This window comes from Sinohyriopsis cumingii, chromosome 12 (assembly GCF_028554795.1).
Source record: "Sinohyriopsis cumingii isolate HCF-2022 chromosome 12, ASM2855479v2, whole genome shotgun sequence".
NCBI classification, from domain to species: Eukaryota; Metazoa; Mollusca; class Bivalvia; order Unionida; family Unionidae; genus Sinohyriopsis; species Sinohyriopsis cumingii.
In genome coordinates this window covers 57,420,878-57,439,252 of record NC_142972.1, presented here as the reverse complement: position 1 = coordinate 57,439,252, position 18,375 = coordinate 57,420,878, and the positions used below count along the sequence as shown (strand labels likewise).

General features: G+C 33.6%; 1 protein-coding gene across 1 annotated transcript in view; it reads right to left on the bottom strand.

Moving 5' to 3' along the window:
- LOC149786523 (uncharacterized) overlaps window positions 1-18,375 on the bottom strand; it is a 119,112-nt gene that overhangs the window by 13,520 nt on the left and 87,217 nt on the right. Inside the window, exons 27-35 of the mRNA XM_089975941.1 lie at window positions 15,873-15,984; window positions 15,295-15,482; window positions 14,487-14,619; window positions 6,860-7,036; window positions 6,350-6,442; window positions 5,106-5,801; window positions 4,641-4,730; window positions 3,240-3,352; window positions 2,116-2,180 (exon numbers count right to left, since the gene is read on the bottom strand). Coding sequence (XP_089832067.1) covers window positions 2,116-2,180; window positions 3,240-3,352; window positions 4,641-4,730; window positions 5,106-5,801; window positions 6,350-6,442; window positions 6,860-7,036; window positions 14,487-14,619; window positions 15,295-15,482; window positions 15,873-15,984 — 1,667 coding nt within the window. The remainder of the gene's footprint in view (window positions 1-2,115; window positions 2,181-3,239; window positions 3,353-4,640; window positions 4,731-5,105; window positions 5,802-6,349; window positions 6,443-6,859; window positions 7,037-14,486; window positions 14,620-15,294; window positions 15,483-15,872; window positions 15,985-18,375) is intronic.

The window sequence follows — 18,375 nt, the reverse complement described above, 5'->3', positions numbered from 1 at the left end:
TGTATCAGGTATCTTTTCAGATGTTGATATTGCATATCATTTGGTCCGGCTGATTTGTCACGGGCTCCATAAAGACAGACTTGTAGTTATCAGAATGTGGAAGATTTATTGCAATCTATAACATTAGCAGACTTGAAATTTAGACGAATCTTTTCTTTCAGGTCAGTAAAACAGCGGATATTTACTTAACAGTTCTCTGGTGAAGAATTGTTGAAAATATTTCACCCAAAGTATCTGAAATTATTACAGTTGGGTAGAGATCAATGTTTTGATTTCTTTAGATGTTTAATACATCTGTTGTCACGTTTTACCGATGATGTTCTATCTTATAATTCGTAAGGAGTGGATACAGATGCGAAAGTTTGGCTTCAAAAGGAGTGGATACAGATGCGAAAGTTTGGCTTCAAGTCTTTCCATTTATTCTCTTACTGTCTTTAATGGTACCTTTTGTTTGAGATTGATATAGAAAATATCAATTCAAAGTTTCAACTGATGTATTGACATTGAAATCTATAAGGATTTTTTTCATTCCCTGATAACGTTTTGGTCAGCCTCTCCAAACTGTGAGTTATCAGCATATTTAAACATTATGTTTGACCAACGCTCTTAGTCCTGCATTGTCCACGAACATGTTTATAAATAAGGGCATCCAGTCCACTACATTTCTGAACCATCAGCTCTTATATTCGATTTGTAGATGGACTGGAAAGAAACTTATTCCAATCTGTTGTATTAAATGTCCGTTTTTTGACGTATTCCTTTAGGTTCATGTGTATTATATTTTAAGTACAGTGCTTATTGGAAACAAGTCACTGTCACGGAGGTCGTCACCAACTTCCAAATCAAGTCAATCAAAAGAGATAAATCACAGATTGTTGCATTAATATATGAGTGGGATCCTTTAATATGATGAAGAAAAATGTACAACTAGTCATTAAAATGGCAAAGATTGTGTTTTTAAGCAGACGTCTTTATTTATTAAAATCTCTAAGTTGTATAAAAGTCGGGGGTAATTGTCCTTGAACGTGGTCAAAATGAGATCTGCTGAAGGGAGTGCTTTGGGGGAAGATATGCTGAGGGAAGTGTAATGGTTTTTTGCATGTATACATTCGTAGCTATAACATGCAATGTAGTATTAGATAACTTGTTGCTCCAAGGAGCTTTATATTCATCATGATGGAAACTCAAGCATCTGCCTTATCAGCTGTTTTTGAGAGACAGTTGCTGGTCGTGAAATTTATTGGTAGAATAACTGCATAAGTTTAATTAATTTGACGAGGTTTCCTAAAGGACGGAAACTGTCGGATTGTGTTCCATAAGTTGCGGATTTATTGCGTCAGTATTTACATTTGAGCTTAAACAAGTCTATCTAATTAAGGTGTCAGAAATAGTATTTATGGAATTTGTTGAAATATGACAATTCTGTGACGTTTTTCTGTTGTGGCATCAATGGAGACTCCATTTTCTATACTTTCTAGACTTCTTAAATTATAATTTATCAAAGATGTAGATAGTTCTGTCAGATACCTTCAAAATCTACTAGATCCTTTACATTTTCCTTTATTTGGTGAGAAGGCATTTGTTTTTACTAGGGCCAATGGAGTGATCCTCTTTTTGCATGTTGGATATAACCAGTTCTTCAGTAATAGTGTTCCGTTTTGTGTTTGTCATATTCTATGACATAAAAATTATTTAGATCTGATTATAATATTATTTGCCATTTTAATGACTCTACATCAAGCCGTTTAAGAGACATAGCGATAAGAAACATTTGCTAATGGATTCCGTACGAAGGACACAAGATCATTCTATGAGCTCGTCTGTCTTCAGTAAATAGAACTGAACCATCTATGATTAAACAACATATACTTGCATACATTTCTAAGTAATCTTGAACAACGTTGGCATTAAGGTTTCGACAAACCCATACGCATTGCCGTTTTTTGGTGTAAATTTGCAAATGCCGAGGCTGTTCCACAGTTTTCGTAAAAGCTACCCATGTGAGCAGCGTATTAGTATTATGTTCATCAGCGTATTATAGTGTCTTCTTTTGGAGTAAAGTACCAAATATTATAAGAATATACTCTAAGGCAAGCAAATGTACTGAATACTTACCTTACAGATACAATCTCTACTCTTCGTAAAAGACTGCCGAGGATTCTTATAAAATGTTGGAGAAGCTGAAATAAAAACGTGATGTTGTTTTTATAACCGCTACGAGTGAAGCTAACATCCATAGATGAATTAGCAAAATAGTGGACAGTTCAGTGGCGTGAATGAAAGCTCAATGACTCAAGAAAATATTACTGTTCTGAATTTCAGTCCTAACTATTAGTCAATGTTTGAGAATGCAGTTTTAGTTCAAAATAGCAAATTCTGAGGTTTATACTATTAATGGTAAATTTTTGTAATAAACTGTTCTAAAAATCATAGACATGTAATTGGATTGAAATTAATTTGTACCGATATTTAAATGCTGATTATTCTGTAAAAAAACGTTTTCATATTAAATATTTAAATGCAGAGTTTTGAGTTGCATAGTATATTAAGACATCATTAAATGTAGTGATACTTTCTATAGAAAGCTCGATATTCTTTCACATAGACAGTATTTTAAACGTTATATTGATCTATGATGGATAGGAATGACACTGACATAACCCTTATTTACATTATAGTATTGATTATATCTTATGCTATGAAGAGTTTATGTATAAATATTCATGCAAATGAGCTGAATACATCTTATAGTTCTTAAATGAATAGGAAAACTATGCATATACGGACAAACGATAACCATTTGTAAGGAACAGTTTCAACATCCGTTGGAATACATTTCACACCGGCTTCTTGAAAGAATGAATATAAATAGTTTTATGAATATAAACTGGGGGCTGTTACCATGATATGTATATTTGTGAGGTTAACACATTTATCATTTCTTCTGTATGGGGTAGAGTCTATACCTATTATGTCCTTAATTGTTTCCATATACAATTCATTATATCCTGTTAGTTATATCCCTAAAATAAAGTGGCATTATCCACTCGCTTGGTAGATTTAAATATAAAATAGTTTCAATAACCTCTGCAAAAGCTAACATTATAATGGCATGGTGCTTTTGTAAGTGCATAATTATGTAATGCAAATGATTTAGGAAATGAAGCAATGAATACTACAATCATATATTTCCTCTTTTTACCTATTTTCTGTTCTTAAAGAATGTAATGAAAACGTACTGCACTGAGGACTTCGTTTTTGTATCTCTCATAAGTTGTTGATTCAGCAAAATCATCATTTTCAGGAACATCATAATCAACGGTTATTGTATAGGAAGTGGTTCTTTCAGTTTCTGTTATAAATAATAACAATAAAAAGAAATTGATTCGGAATAAAACGAAATCGAGTGGAGCAAAACAGACATAACAAATGTAAGACCGCAGTTGAAGATGACATTGAGCAAAAACATAACATATTTAATTGTTCAGAAACCAAATATTAAATATTGGTAAGACTATTTGATCAGATCTGACATGAAGGGCAATTTGTAGAGCTCTAAATCGCGAAGATATTTTCAAAACAAACAAAACAGCGTTGTACTTCATTTAATACAAGAAGATTAAATTAACTGCTGTTTTGGAGATAAGAATGTGAAAGGGTTTATTTATCACTTTGATTTTCTTTATGTTTTTACGACTTCTTGATCAGCTTACGTACTTTACATGAACTTCCAAGTAATAAAAGTCGTTGAATGACTTGCATAACAAAATCCTAAGAAAAATATTCTTGTGTAGACCAAGTTCTCAAAAAATATATATATATATATATATATATATATATATATATATATATATATATATATATATATATATATATATATATATATATATATATATATATATAATTTGCATTGTGCTCTTGACATTTGATCGTAATTGAGTGTTGGAGCTTGGCCCAGCCTCACTTATGTCATTTGTAAAATAATGTTTGCACATAACTGAAATCAGGTCTTTGATATTTTGCCCTGGAAATGTTATTGTCTACCTGAATGTTTACATGTTTATAAGTCATAAACAATTCGCTTACTGATAACTGAGTTCAAGGTCTAGCCGTAGAATGTTCTGGGAGAAAACCTTTGATCCACATTTTGGTCATTTCATTGCGACTTAGGTTATAATATAAGGTTCTGATAAACAAAACTTAATCACTCCTATGGAATCACGTTTAGTTATTTTCACTTATAGTGTGAGAGAAATTATCTATTTCAATTATCCATTGGAAATACGAAGTGCTCATTGAAGTCTGACACTTAAACACTACTTTGGGGTTTTTGAAGACTCATTCAAAGACATTCTGGATTCCATAAGGATGATAAATCAAAACTACTGGTACATCATACTTTCAAAAGTCTTGGAATTCATTCATTTATTTCATTTGAATCTCCCCTTAAATGTGGCTCTGGTTATTCACACGTTAAGAAAATACTTTCTAAACATGATGAAGTGAGAAAAAAAAAACAAAAACACTGAGACTATTGTGTCGTGCAGAATAATCTTTGACATCCTAATTCTGCATGATTCTTTGTGATATTGATACGTAACATAAGTTGAAGCCGTTGAAAGAAAAGAAGTTGGACTTACCCGGAATTGTTTGTTCACTTGGTAATTGCGTCACTGGTATGTGCACAGATGAAACTGTTGTCGATGCAGCTCGTGTAGCCGTTGTTATATCTGGTTGATGTGTTATTATTGATGTAGATGAAATGATATAAACGGGCAAGGTTGAACAATATTTTTATACTATAAGTAAATTTAATCATTTATCCACTACTCAGTAAATCTATCCCGAGAATGAAATGCTATAATATACAATCAAGGAATATGTGTAAGAGAGCCGTATCAGGCGAAAGAGATTTAGTTAATGACTCAAAGATTAAACTGATGATCGTACTTTCTTTTGATAAAAAAGAAGACCCCTCAGAACCAAAAGTAACATATATAAACGTTTTTGTCTTGGGCCCATGTCTTACTTGGATAAACGTTTGTGCTTATTGAGTTGATTTCAAGAATTTACCAATATATGTAATTATCTGTTTTGCTTCTTACCTGAGGCACATGCAGAGTTTATTGTTAATGTACGACTTTCAGTTGCGAAGACGGTTGTTTTCAGTTCCTCTACGACAATCACATTGAATTTGATTTCAACAGATGTGATGGTAGAATGGTTGCCATCAGATTGGATGTAAATAATTTTATCTATATCATGTTTTGTCAGCTGAAAAATTCCCGGCTCCAGTTCTTTTCCTGTGCTCAATGTCAAAGATTTAGGCACGATCGTAGCTTCCGCACTTTCAATTACTTCGGACCCATCAGTATCACCAAATGTGTACATAACTTTGATCTCGGCCATATTTGTTGTTTTATTTTCAAGAAGACATCCTTCAAGTTTCAAAGCAATCCCATCCGACTGTGGTTCCACATAGATTGTGTATGTTCTTTCTTGAGATAAAACTTGATGATCCACTTCTGACACCGCCTTTATCTGTAGACTTATCAAACCTGAAAAATCGCGTGGAGGAGACATAGTATTGAAGCCAAAGTCTTTTCTCTCGATCTGAAGAGTTTCATTGGATAAACTTCCACTGGAGAATAAAGTATCATGAGGAAACCCTCTGACTTGCATATAAAGACGATTTACTGGTCCTGATATATTACGTGCTGCATAATACAACTGTATATTCTCGTCTTCTCTTCCGTCTTTAACAGTTACTTCTAAAACTGGAGGATCTTGCGCCTTTATAGCTGTAATAATGAGCAAATACTCACTATGGTTTCGAGATAAGAAGTGAAGTTGTTATAAGTTTTGTATGTAGTGTTCATTGTGGCAATCTGATGAAAACAGTCGCAATGTAGATAGGATCTACATACAATATATACTTCAGTAAAATCTGGATGAACAAAATACATTATATTTTCCAATGTCTTCGTTCATGCAAAATCTTAAATGTCTGTTCCTACACGCAGAAATACACATGGAATTAAAAGAAATGAGCTAATATAGTTTTAATTGTTTAATTTTTAAAGATTGATATCTTTTAAAATTGAACTCAATACAAGATCGCGATATTTTTTTGCTATCAATTATGAAGATAATTAAGAGATACACTTGGTTGCCACTTTAAGTAATTTTAAGTCCTTGATATAAATATTTAGAAAATGTTCTTGACATAGGCTATTTTGAAACATTTTGTCGATAGACAGGCAAGACATTTGTATTATATTTTTTAAAGTAGGAAATACATATTAAACTTCTTGTGCAGGAAATAATATCCGCCTATAATAATACTTACTCTCATTGCAAAAGCGACCAAAATGACCTTCGTTACAGTTGCAAATATTTCCGGAATCTGAGCATGCTCCATTCCCGGAACACACACATGTATCTTTAAAATATAATAAACATAATAATATAATATGATAACAGATACGTATATAAAGAAAAATATATTAACTTTATTATGTTGTTATTTCAAGCATTAATCAATATTGTAAGTGTGTTGCATAAATATTATGTTTACCTTTTTATCAGCCTTTCAGATTGAGTTGTAATATAATGCAATATTGCCAGATACATTTCCTCTAAAATTGAGGAAAAACTAAAATTTTCAAGATCTGAATACAAATTTAAGACAGACGAAAACAGCAACAGAATTTACATTTCTTGAAAGCTGCATAATTTTTACTAAAATACAACATGCAATCATTCTATTTTTTAATATCAAGAACCCCGATTTTTAGGTACAATAATCTGATGTAAATACATGGATAAGTGCAAGCAGCAAAATATGTTGATGATGTACCTTCTGGGAACGGAATGTACACGATAAAGACATCATTTTCCACTGAAACATCAATTTTCTTTTGGTTGCCAACAAAGTCAATAGGTATGGCCAATAGTTTATATTCTTTTCCCTGCTCTAGGTGAAAGCTTGTTGTAGTCTCATTGATCCCAGTCTTTACAGGGGTATAACCTCGATCTTCAAAAGAAAATATAAAACATTATGCCAAATATATTTGCCAAGGAGACGTGCTTCAAAGTTAGAAGAAGAAATGTTAACTTCTGTCTGGTTACTATTTACTTAAAAAGTATTTATAACTGTGAAAAATGTTGATGTTTCTTTATCATATTACCTTCATTTCAGTGCTATAGACTTTTCAAATTATCCTGTACACATAAACATTACATTCCAGATGAAAAAGGTTCCTAAAATAAACACATGGCCACAATTCAGAATGGAGAATATAATTTCATTAACATTTTTTTTAACCTCAGAATTTGCTATTTTTCTTTATCAAATAATTTCCCCGACACTAAACGCATTACCCAACTATAAAAAACAATCAAATATACACGTTTTGCTACAACTATTGCCCTAAAACTTTTAAGATTGTCAGCAATATTTTGATAATTGAACATTCAGTGGTATTTTACTTGTTTGTAATGATTCCTATAGTTTCCATATGTTGACATCGCTATTTACCAGTTGCAAATATTTCTAAATATTTGTAACCCACATCAACACTCGCACCCATAACAATGTCAATAAATACATATTCTAAACTTTTTCGCTTATCAGAAGGTTGGTACAAACTATAAAATTCTTCAATATCTTGGCAGCCAAATCATTTTATTTAAGTCTTTTAGTACGGTATTCCTGTAGCATTGCTCTAATTCCGTTAAACATATTAGTTTCCTTTGGTAATTCTTCCACGTCATTCCATGTTTTGTGTCCTCCCCATCAACCTCATTGGATCAAATAACATATATTACATTTAATTCATTCACGTGAATGCTAAACTGGTAGCAATTGTGCCATCAATCATGGCTGCGGTTACTGCAGTATTTTATTTATTATTACACTTGATTTTATCATGCATAGTATAGGTACTTCATCAAAACATTGAATGATTTCAATTGAAACAATATTGTCATCCTCCAGATAATATATATGTAATTTGTTTATTCTGGAATTGTTTTGCATTAGTCCTTGTTTTATCAGAATCTTTGTTGACGTTAGATGAATAAGCAGAAAAAATATTTGTATCGAATCCAATTAAAAAATCAATATGAAAATTTGGAACAATAAACTGCTAATTTTTTTATATAAACCAGATTTGTTTTATTCAGTTATGTTATTTCTTTAAGAACTGTGCTGCGTTAAACTTGCTTTCAGTACACCGCTGTGGATAACAGTTAGCTTCTTTAGTAGTTGCAAATTTTTGATGTAATGGTAGCATTTTTATATCAAACAATCTGCACACATCTGTGCTATTATCTTTTGCAATACTTTTTATATTTACTAATCTATTTATTTATCTTTATATTTTGTTCTAATTTCGATTCAACTGAATAAATGTTACCACTCAGTGCGAGTGTAATTTTATTCACCGTAAGTCTGAGGGCATCTGTTTTCATTGTAATGTTTCTTTCTATATTAATTATATTTCTCATTTTGTTTGATACTACTACTGATTCATTAACCAGTTCTCAATTAGTCTATTTTCTGACATCTGTTTTTAATTTTTTTATTTATGCAGTAATTTCGATTTTAAGAGTCGCTAAAGTCTCAAAATGTATTAGATTGATTGTGTCGTTTAAATCAATGATAGTTATACTGTTGTTGCTTTCCAATAGAGCTAATCGTACTGTCACTTAGATTTATTAAGTTTTTCTTGCCATCTATCATTTTAGTTGTTTCTGTTAGATGCAACTGTCTTTGTTTTACATATTTTTGTTCATTGACTTGTAGGTACTGTTCATTGTTTGGTATTTCATCTTCCATTTCGTTTACGGTTTCCAAGACTTATAAAGCATGAGAAAAAAATACTAAATCTCCTTATAAACAGTTATGTGCATTTAAGAATTTTTTGTAATTTCCCTTAACACTGCATGAACGAAGGTCACTCTCGAAGGACATTCTTTTAACAATAAACATGAATGATATCCATTTGAGCACGTTTGTGCTTCCTTAACATGTATCTGTCCTTTATGTTCTTTCTATACTGTGAACGTAATTGTTTTTTCTCTTCGACATCTATTATTTCCGTGTCAGCAACTTTCATCTTTTCTGCACTTTCTATATCCTTGAATCTGTTGTACTTGGCAACTACTCATTAATTTGTTTCAAGATTGATAATTGATTTATTCACCAAAGCCAACAACACTGTTCATGTTACTCATAACAGCAGTTACCATCATACCATCTTTTAAAACTTTCTTGCAGCGCAAATATTCCTTGATTTAGCTATAACCCATAGCAAAGCTTCACAAAAGCACTTAAAGACAATTTTAATATTAATCCTGTTGCTTTCCTGCGACTTCTAAACCAGCAGCTGCTACACCCAGTTGGCCTGAAGGAGTAGGCATGCTCACTTCTATCCATTTAAAAGACAAAAAAAGAAAACAAAAAAATATTTGTATGCTGTTTCGAATTTCTTGACACTTCTGTAATATTCTATCTATTTAATGAAATCGCTTCCAATTTCATCGATATTCATCAACATAAAAGTAATGCCATTATCACTAGAAAAATAATGTTGGATACAGTGGTGGCGCAATTGGAATTTTATATCTCATTCAGATACAATAGACAGCTAAGACTTAAAGGTTTAATCGGATTTATCATGCTTGTTTAGGGGTGTTTTCATAACATTATTCATTTCTTTCTCAATCTTCGTCATTTTATTTGGTTTACTTTGCAAATTTCACTATACTTCATTGATGATAAATCCTTATGTCTTTTAGAACTCATTTTTATTGTGTTTATAAATTAACCCTCTCTACTCCCTTATGTCGAGCTGTATCCTTTGTCCTGTCAGATGAAAAATCGTAATCTAACTCAAAGAAGTCGGAATAATTAATTGATGACTTGTCTAAAATTTCCTGTGTGTTAATGAAAATATTGATGTGTTAAATATCTTCAAAATCATGATGCAAACTGTAACAGCTGAATGTAATGTTACATGGTAATTGTTTGTTAATTATGTTGCTAATTATGTTGCTTTTCTCCCTTGCCATTCATTACAGCGCAGTTTAGTTTCTTTTAAAGCATCTCTGGAAACAGGATGTTCTCTAGGTAATTAAACTTGGTACATTTGAGGTGACACTCCTTTTGAATCCATGTAATACTAATACCATAATTACACCACCTGTCCAGTAACTGATTTTGTGTGTTCTGCTGGTATCATCTTGGTATCTGTCTTACACTAACCTAGTTTTATCTTGCTACCATATTCCGTTTATGCTATCGCTATTTAACATTCTAGAAAAATCTTCTTAGTTATTTTTCAAGTTCAGCTCAACGTGGATTTATCTCCTTTTGTGAGATCACCAATTTTGTTCTTTACTCAGCCTTAGGAGTTTCTTCAGTGTTTCTTTCGCTATCTTCCATTGGCGGTTCACTTAAAGACATGCTTTTAAGGGCTGGTTCCAGGTTATTCAACAACTTGTTTCGACTACACTTTTTTATCTTAATTTCACTTCTAATATATCACAGAAATGTAATTTTAGCAGCACAAATGAATTGCAAAATGTTCAAAATGTAAAATACAAAAAGTCAAAGTTTAAGAAACATATTTATTGCTAAGAATCAGGTATGCAAGAAAACCACATAACCTGGACGAAACATGAAAGGAATACAACCATTTGGAGGGAACATTAAAGGTATACTGGAACGAATACTAAAATGGGCACATCATGAAAGAGAAAGAAGAAAATAGCGAACAATATAATTGCTAAATAAAACAATAATGACAATTTAAGGCTAAATACCTCGACAATCCATACATTTTCCAGACGATGAAACAAACTATAAAGCCAGACAATAAATTTGGAAGGCTATATATAATGTTAATCATTATGTTTCTTTTGACATATATAATCCAGAAGAACCAAGAAAATGTTTTCACTGGTCAAACACATTTTTCCAACAAATGTGATAGAAGTCCTAGGAATAATAATATGTGCCGTCAAAAAGAGAGAAAACCGTAACAAAGTCATGGAAAGGTCTAACATTCATCTGTCTCAAAAGAATATCCATGAATTTCAAAATAAAACCATTTCTTCATTTTAATTGGTAATTTTTGCAAAAAACTTTCATATTCTACAGCGACAACAAGGTTTTCAAATTGGTTCCTATGGTGAACATATCGGTTGTCAAATTAGCACCATTATCATATAGGACCCGCATGACATCAACTTAATTCTGCTGGAATCTCCATTTAATGTCTTTCCATCTCTGAGCATTAATGATAGCAAGAGTTTCAAGATGGGTGTCATGGTAGCCATATTAGATGCTAGATTGGCACCGTTTCAATTTGGAACCAACTATACATCATAACAAATCATTTGTGGAAGCACGATATCAATGACCAGCCACCTAAGAGAAGTACTGATAAATAGGTTTCCAAGTTGACCATTGTGCAGGCCATATTAGAAGTCGAATTGGCACCTTTTCATTTACGACCAACTAGACATAATAATAAGTCTTTCAGCTGATATGACTAATCATTAATGAAAATAGTCATACCAAGATTTCTGAGATGTCCGATGTGGCAGGTATACGAATTGTCTAAATGGTACCATTTTCAATGATAACTAACTAGACCCCATAAAACGTTTAGTAAACCCCTCATGCTGATACAACTTTCCATTCAGGAGGTGTATTGATAACAATATTTTCAAACTGGCTGCTGTGGCAGCTATATTGGGCATCAAATCTCACTATTTTCATTTAACACCATCTCAATATCATAAGGAGTCTTTAATAAAAAGCTCATCTTGATATTCCGGAGTGTAGGTTTAGGAAAATTTCAAGAAATTATCGATCACAAAGAATCCAATACACATTAGAAAGTACTTTCTTGAAATGAGTTCAATATATTTTTCACAGTTAAAGTCTTGCCTATTCACATTCTTCAAATACTTCATTACATATGCATATCATACTTATTTGTTAATTTTTAAATTCCTGTTTGTATTAATATTCCGTCAAGCTTCTCTCATTATTAATTTTTTATCCTCTAATAAAAAGGATTTTATATTTATAATTACATTTCTAAGAAGGGTTAAAAATATAAGTCGAAATGTACAAATATTTATTTATGCTGCATGCAAAATTTGAAGCTTCCTGATTTTAAATAACCAATTCGCAAACATCCGCTAGAACTAGTGTGTAACAAGAACATATGATACAAATTCTTGAAGAAAAAGAACTGCAACCAATTTTTTTCATTCGAACAACAAGTAAGAGCAACTGAAAGTTAATAGGTGATTTCTACGAAAAACGATTACCTGTATGCTTAATCTATCACATACACGTTAGGAAAATAGATTTTATGCCTCCTAAATCCAGTTTTTACGAAATTACGAAAATTCGTCTTTTCTGTCTAGATATAAAATTAAAAGAAAGGGACGAAACTCTTTTCCTTTACCTCCTTTCACCACAGCTTGGTGGCGCTTTTATTAAGCTTAGCGATACACTGAATTGGATGTTCGCATTCGTGGGGAGGTCGGGAGGGTTTTATCGTAATGTGATCGGATAAGTATTCTCTGAGAAAGACAAATTACTGAAACAATTGGTTTTCTCTTGTAAATAGGCTCTCCCAACACATTAAGAGAATATGTAAGACACTAATACGTAATCCAACCTCTACTACAGGCACTTTTCGAGGGAAACAAAACAAAGCACTCCTGACTTGAAATCAGCTCAACCCACGATCACGTAATGCATGACAATTATATCCAGCTCAGGAAAACAAAACAATGAGCTCTTCGCACCCATATATTTTGTGGGCGATCCAGCGAAAGCGCTACACTACGTCCCCTGTCAAGGTTGTTTTGACGTCAACTGGGTCTGGTAGTAATCCGGCAGAAGTTACTGGATCCACCATATTCAGATCTTGTCTCTGCGAAGATAAACACCATTAATTTCCAGAAGATCAATTTGGAGAGGAAGATGGGCTCCCGAACTACACGCACTGGCATCCGTATATACTGTAACGTCCGTTTGGAGCTTTTCCAGAGGTATTCGTGTCGTGGGCCAATCGTCGTTGCGTCACTGACGCAGGAAAGATATTACCTCGTCGCACGTTTCCTACTTTACTAGAAATCTCAAAATAGATATCAAATCGGTTTTGCCCTTCACATGAATACATGTTTCAGGGTACGATTTCCAAATATACCGCTGTTGCAATGGATGAAGTCAAGTGGAACATGGTAACGACGCAGTTCATAACCTTTGTAAACACCAACTGGCTGATATATAAATCAAATGGAAGATTTCATATCTGGTAAATATTCCCTCGGTATGCAAATTAAACAAATATCCGCGACGCCAGGGGGTTAGGTACGTCAGCATATGCATCGGTCAAATCGACACTGATGACAATGATGACAGACCTATCCTTTCTGAGTAAGATCGATCGTCCTGTCTCCATCTTGAGCTTTGGGGGAATCATGTATTACTTCAATCGCCTTATCGGCTTGAGCTTTTGCACAAGGAATTTTCTTCCATGCCTTATTGATTAACGACCAGATCTCCTAATGCATAATTTCTTCCTCACCCGGGTCCGGCTTGCATCAGTTATGAGCGGAGAGGACGAAAGAGGGGTTGTATAAATACAATTTGAAGACCCTCGGACTTAGATAACCCATTTTTGTTGTTGGGGGCATATACTGATCCAACGACACATGAAATGCACGGGTCTTACGCCCACCAGTAGAATGTATAAGGGCGGTTGCGGTGGAGGGTAAATATCGCGGCCTCCTGAAGTGATGGTTTGTTTCTCCTTCAGACAGTATTTTGGGATAGAGACTGAATGAGTGAGGGGCAGTAAGAATCTCTTATATATTTTCTTTGTTTTTGCTCATAAGACCTTTGAATTTGAGAATTATTCGACTTGTAGGACTTCTGAGGGTAAACGGCAACCTGAAGAGAAAATTTCTAATCAGTCTGGCTCCTCACTTCCTCGAGTTTGCCTCCTAACAGCAATGGCGACCTAAAAGGTGTCGTCCTCAAGATCAAGGCATGAAGCGGCTTAATTGATGTCAAAACCTGATATGCTTCTTGTCACACCAATTCAAAGTTAGCAGAGGCAGGCAAATCATTCGCCATACAATGATTTGCTGCTCAGCTGATGATTTTCACAAATCGGACCGTTGCTCGTGACCTGATTTTTCAGTAAACTGGGAAATAGCTAACGTGGCCAAGTCCTACATCTATTAGATCATTAGAGTGCAATAGCACAGAGTTGTTGTCTAACTAATTTCAACTCATACTACTTTTGGTGGGTTATTAGGGTCTTTTTGGTTGAAAACTGTTTTACAAGCTACTGAAATTGGTATGAAACATCTTGCCACTAAAATGCCTGAAATAGTTATGAAAGTGGAAATTGAAAGACAAAGATACTCAAAGAAAATCAATATACCTTCTTTGGCATAAATATTTATTTCTTTTAAACCGGAACCAACGTCTGTACCAGTAAATGATAATGACAGTATTCCGGACGACAAGGTCTCGTTGATAATGTTCCATATGACTTCCGGTTCAGCATCGTCTATCTAAAGTTAATAAATTGAAGTTCCATATTTCCTTTAATTTAATCGATTTTATGACTGTAAACTGCAACGCTTTCGTCAAATGCTAACAGAGTCAGACTATGACTGAATTCATATATCTGTGCATTGCTAGCAAGAACGTCGAAAATAACATTGCTTAATAACGGCAGTCACTATTATAGTCAACATTATTAGATAATTAATATTATTACATATTATGTCATAATTGATATAGAGTTATATATCAGAAAGACACCTTGTTGCATAACTCGCATGTGTAAGAAGAACTTGTGTAAAATCCTTATATCATCACGGTATTCCCCGTCACGAATATTAAGATAAAAAAGCTTCGTCCAGCTAACAATGAAAGATATGGAAATTGAACTTTTATAAACTTTTATTTTACCTTGTTTTAATATGGGTTTTTTATATATAAATTTTGTATACTCTTTGTATAGCTACATGCATTTGTAACCAAAACTTCATATTGTTTCCGACATACTGTTTGAAGGCTTGTAAAGTATTTCCTGAAATTTAATTAAAATAACAAATTTAATGGCAAACGAATTTCATAAAAGGGTTGAATAATGTGTTCAAAGGATGCTGATGCGCCATGGGCCAGTATGTGTACACTCTGTTCCTTCAAAACTAAAGTGTTATGATGCAGAAACTGCGTACCGTATTAAAAACATTGGGCGTCTCTATTGGCTCATTCTTGTCGAAGTAAATAGTAGCGTTGGCATCAATTCTTGCTAAGGTCGCCGCATCAGCATTAACCATAATTGAAAAAGTCACAAACCCGTCTCCTGAACCATTTCCATTATTAGGGGGCAGAAACCCAACAGAAGGATCAACTGGCTGCAGTCCTGTTATTAGAAAATTGCTTCTGTATTAGAGTTTTTTTTAAACAAAAAACAATTTTCTGTTGCTATGAATGGCATTTCCTATATCAAGTTAGACAAGAACGCATTTCATTGAAACGAAAACATAAACTTGATGCGCAATCTATTTTCTCTAGTTAAATATATCTGCTGAAACTATATTAGTGAATTATTTAATACTAATTTGGAATTTGTTACATTATGATTACATTTAATTTAAGAGCCTTAACAAAGCAAACTACAGGAGTGCGAATCAGTCTGAAATTAAACCGTTTGGAAAAAGAAATATAAAGTACTCTTTAATTCCGTGATGTAAGTGTACCGATTATACAAATGGCATATGGCAATAAGTACACACTTCCTAATATATTGTACCCGTTTCTGGGTCTAAAGCTTGAAATTCCCACGTAGCCTTCCTGTTTACTACGTCAACTCCAGCAACAACACGTACAAGAACCCCAAGATCAGCAGTCAAGTTCAAAAGCCTCTGGAAAAATATATATTCATTAAAACTTAATTTCATAATAACATATAGAAGGAGTTCCACGAAAGGATTGATGTACTAACATGTATAAAGAATTTACAGGAATTCCAGATAAAATCATTTCTTCCTTTAAACTGTTGAGTACTGAAACCATCTCTGATATTCTTCAGCAATAACAAGATTTTCAAATCAGCAGCTGTGGTAGACATATTAAATGTCTGATTGACACCATTTTTACTGAGGTTCAAAAAAGAGACCATTTCGAGTCTTTCGATGGAAACCTCATTTCAACATGACCATCCATTTGTGATGATTTGGGACAGCATTGTGATCATGGAGCTACACATTTGGAAGGAGTACCGATAACACTATTTTAAAGATGTTCACAATGTTAGGCTTATTGAGGGTCAGCTATTTTAATTTAGTACGAACTAGACATCAAAATAACTATTATGACGAAAATCATTAGGAAAACCGACTTTCCATTTAAGAGGAATTACGACGGAAAGACTTTAAAAATGGTCAAATTAGACATCAGATCGAATACCATTTTAATTTATGACCTGCATGACATTACAAGAAATATTTTGGTAAAACTTCCATGATAATATGACTTTCTTTTTGGAAAAATAATGATAGCAAGATTTTCAAGATGACTGACATGGTAACTATAACGAAAAACAGATTTGCACATTTTCCCTTTAGTGCCATCATAAGAAGTCTTACGGTGAAAGCACAATGTCGATATGATCATCCATCTAAAAGAAGTAGACCAAATGCGGTTATCGTGATGGCCGTTGTGGGGGCCACATTAAAGATCTGATTGGCAACATTTTCATTTATAACCAACTGGACACTATAAGAAGTCTATCAGTGAAATCACTATACTAATATGATCATTCATTTAGAAGCAGTAGAGATAACACAATATTTAAGTTTGCCACTTTGGCGGTCCTACTGGATGTCAAAGTGGCACCAGTTTTGTTTAGGACCAACGGGACATGATAATAAGTCTTTCAGTATGACCCCAGGTTGATACAACAGTACATTCAGCGAAGCGATAACAGAGTTCTCAAGATGGCTGTTGTGGCAACCATACAATGTGTGCCGACGGCACCATTTTCTTTAATGTGTAATAGGTTTGTATGTAGATCTTAACAAAACAAAGCTGACAGCAGAACCTATTGGTAAAAACAGTTTTATTTTTTGGGTCACCGTGATCTTAACTTTTATACTGCTGAATGTAACATCTGAAGCTTATCTACTTCAATATCGAGCAAGGTATCGCAAGAGTTTTATGCCATTATGTCGTGTGTAATAAATGTTAATTTAAAGAACCTTTTTTCTTTTTTGTATTGCCATGATCTTCAACATTGTCATATTGACCTCTAAAGTAAAAGGGTTTTTCCTTGTCACAGCCATCAACAGTGTTTGATCAAGTTAAAGTTACCGTGTGGAAACACTTACTCGTATTTAACTCATTTAAACCATGACCTTTTGATCTTTCGGTTTACAAATTAACAGGTAGCTTTTCTACCCAACGTGCAGCCAGAAATAAAGTTTTTGTACGGAAACAATTCTCTGTTAAGTTGCGGTGACCTTGACTTTTGACCTTTTGACGCCCACACCTAAGCTTTCTCTTTTACTAACAGTGAAAACCATCCACTATGTTTGGTTGAGGTTCACGGTCTAGAACTAAATTCTTTATGTGAAAGGCACCTTTTTTCCTTTGAATTACTGTGACCTTCACTATTGACCGTAACTTTCTTTCCTTCATTCACAGTGCATGAGATATATTAGGTTTGTTAAAAAAGACGTGGTTTGGAAGCAAAGTTATTGCGAGGAAATAACTGTTCAGCTTTGCGTCACAATGCCAGCGAATATTAATCTTTTGATCCTAAAATTAATAGACCTTTGTCTCACTCCCATTTAAAGTCATACAAAGTTAGAAGATGGTACGTGGTCTATTCTTGTTTGTTTTAGTTTTTGTTGACTTTAACAGCTTTTAATACATTACAGACTATATCATGCGGAGGAAATGGAAACTAAGTGCCTTTTCCAAGGACACACTGACCAGGTTTGACATGGGCGGGTCTAGAATCTTTGACTCTTAGATGCCACGTCTAGCTCACAGGTTTAAAACTATCTTTCTAAAGTCACGCCTAAGTCATCCACAAAGTTTGCTGCAGGCTCATAGTCTTGCACTAATGCTTTTGTGTGGAAAGAACATTATTGTAGAATTATACGCTTCACACAACGGCAAGAATTCATATATAACCTTTTAAATAAAGGAATCATCTCGGTAACGTGTGCACTTTATCGGTTAATAGAGGTTGCTACATCTAGCCGCAGAATCCACCAATACTAACAAAACTTTTCTGGTTTTGTTTTCAT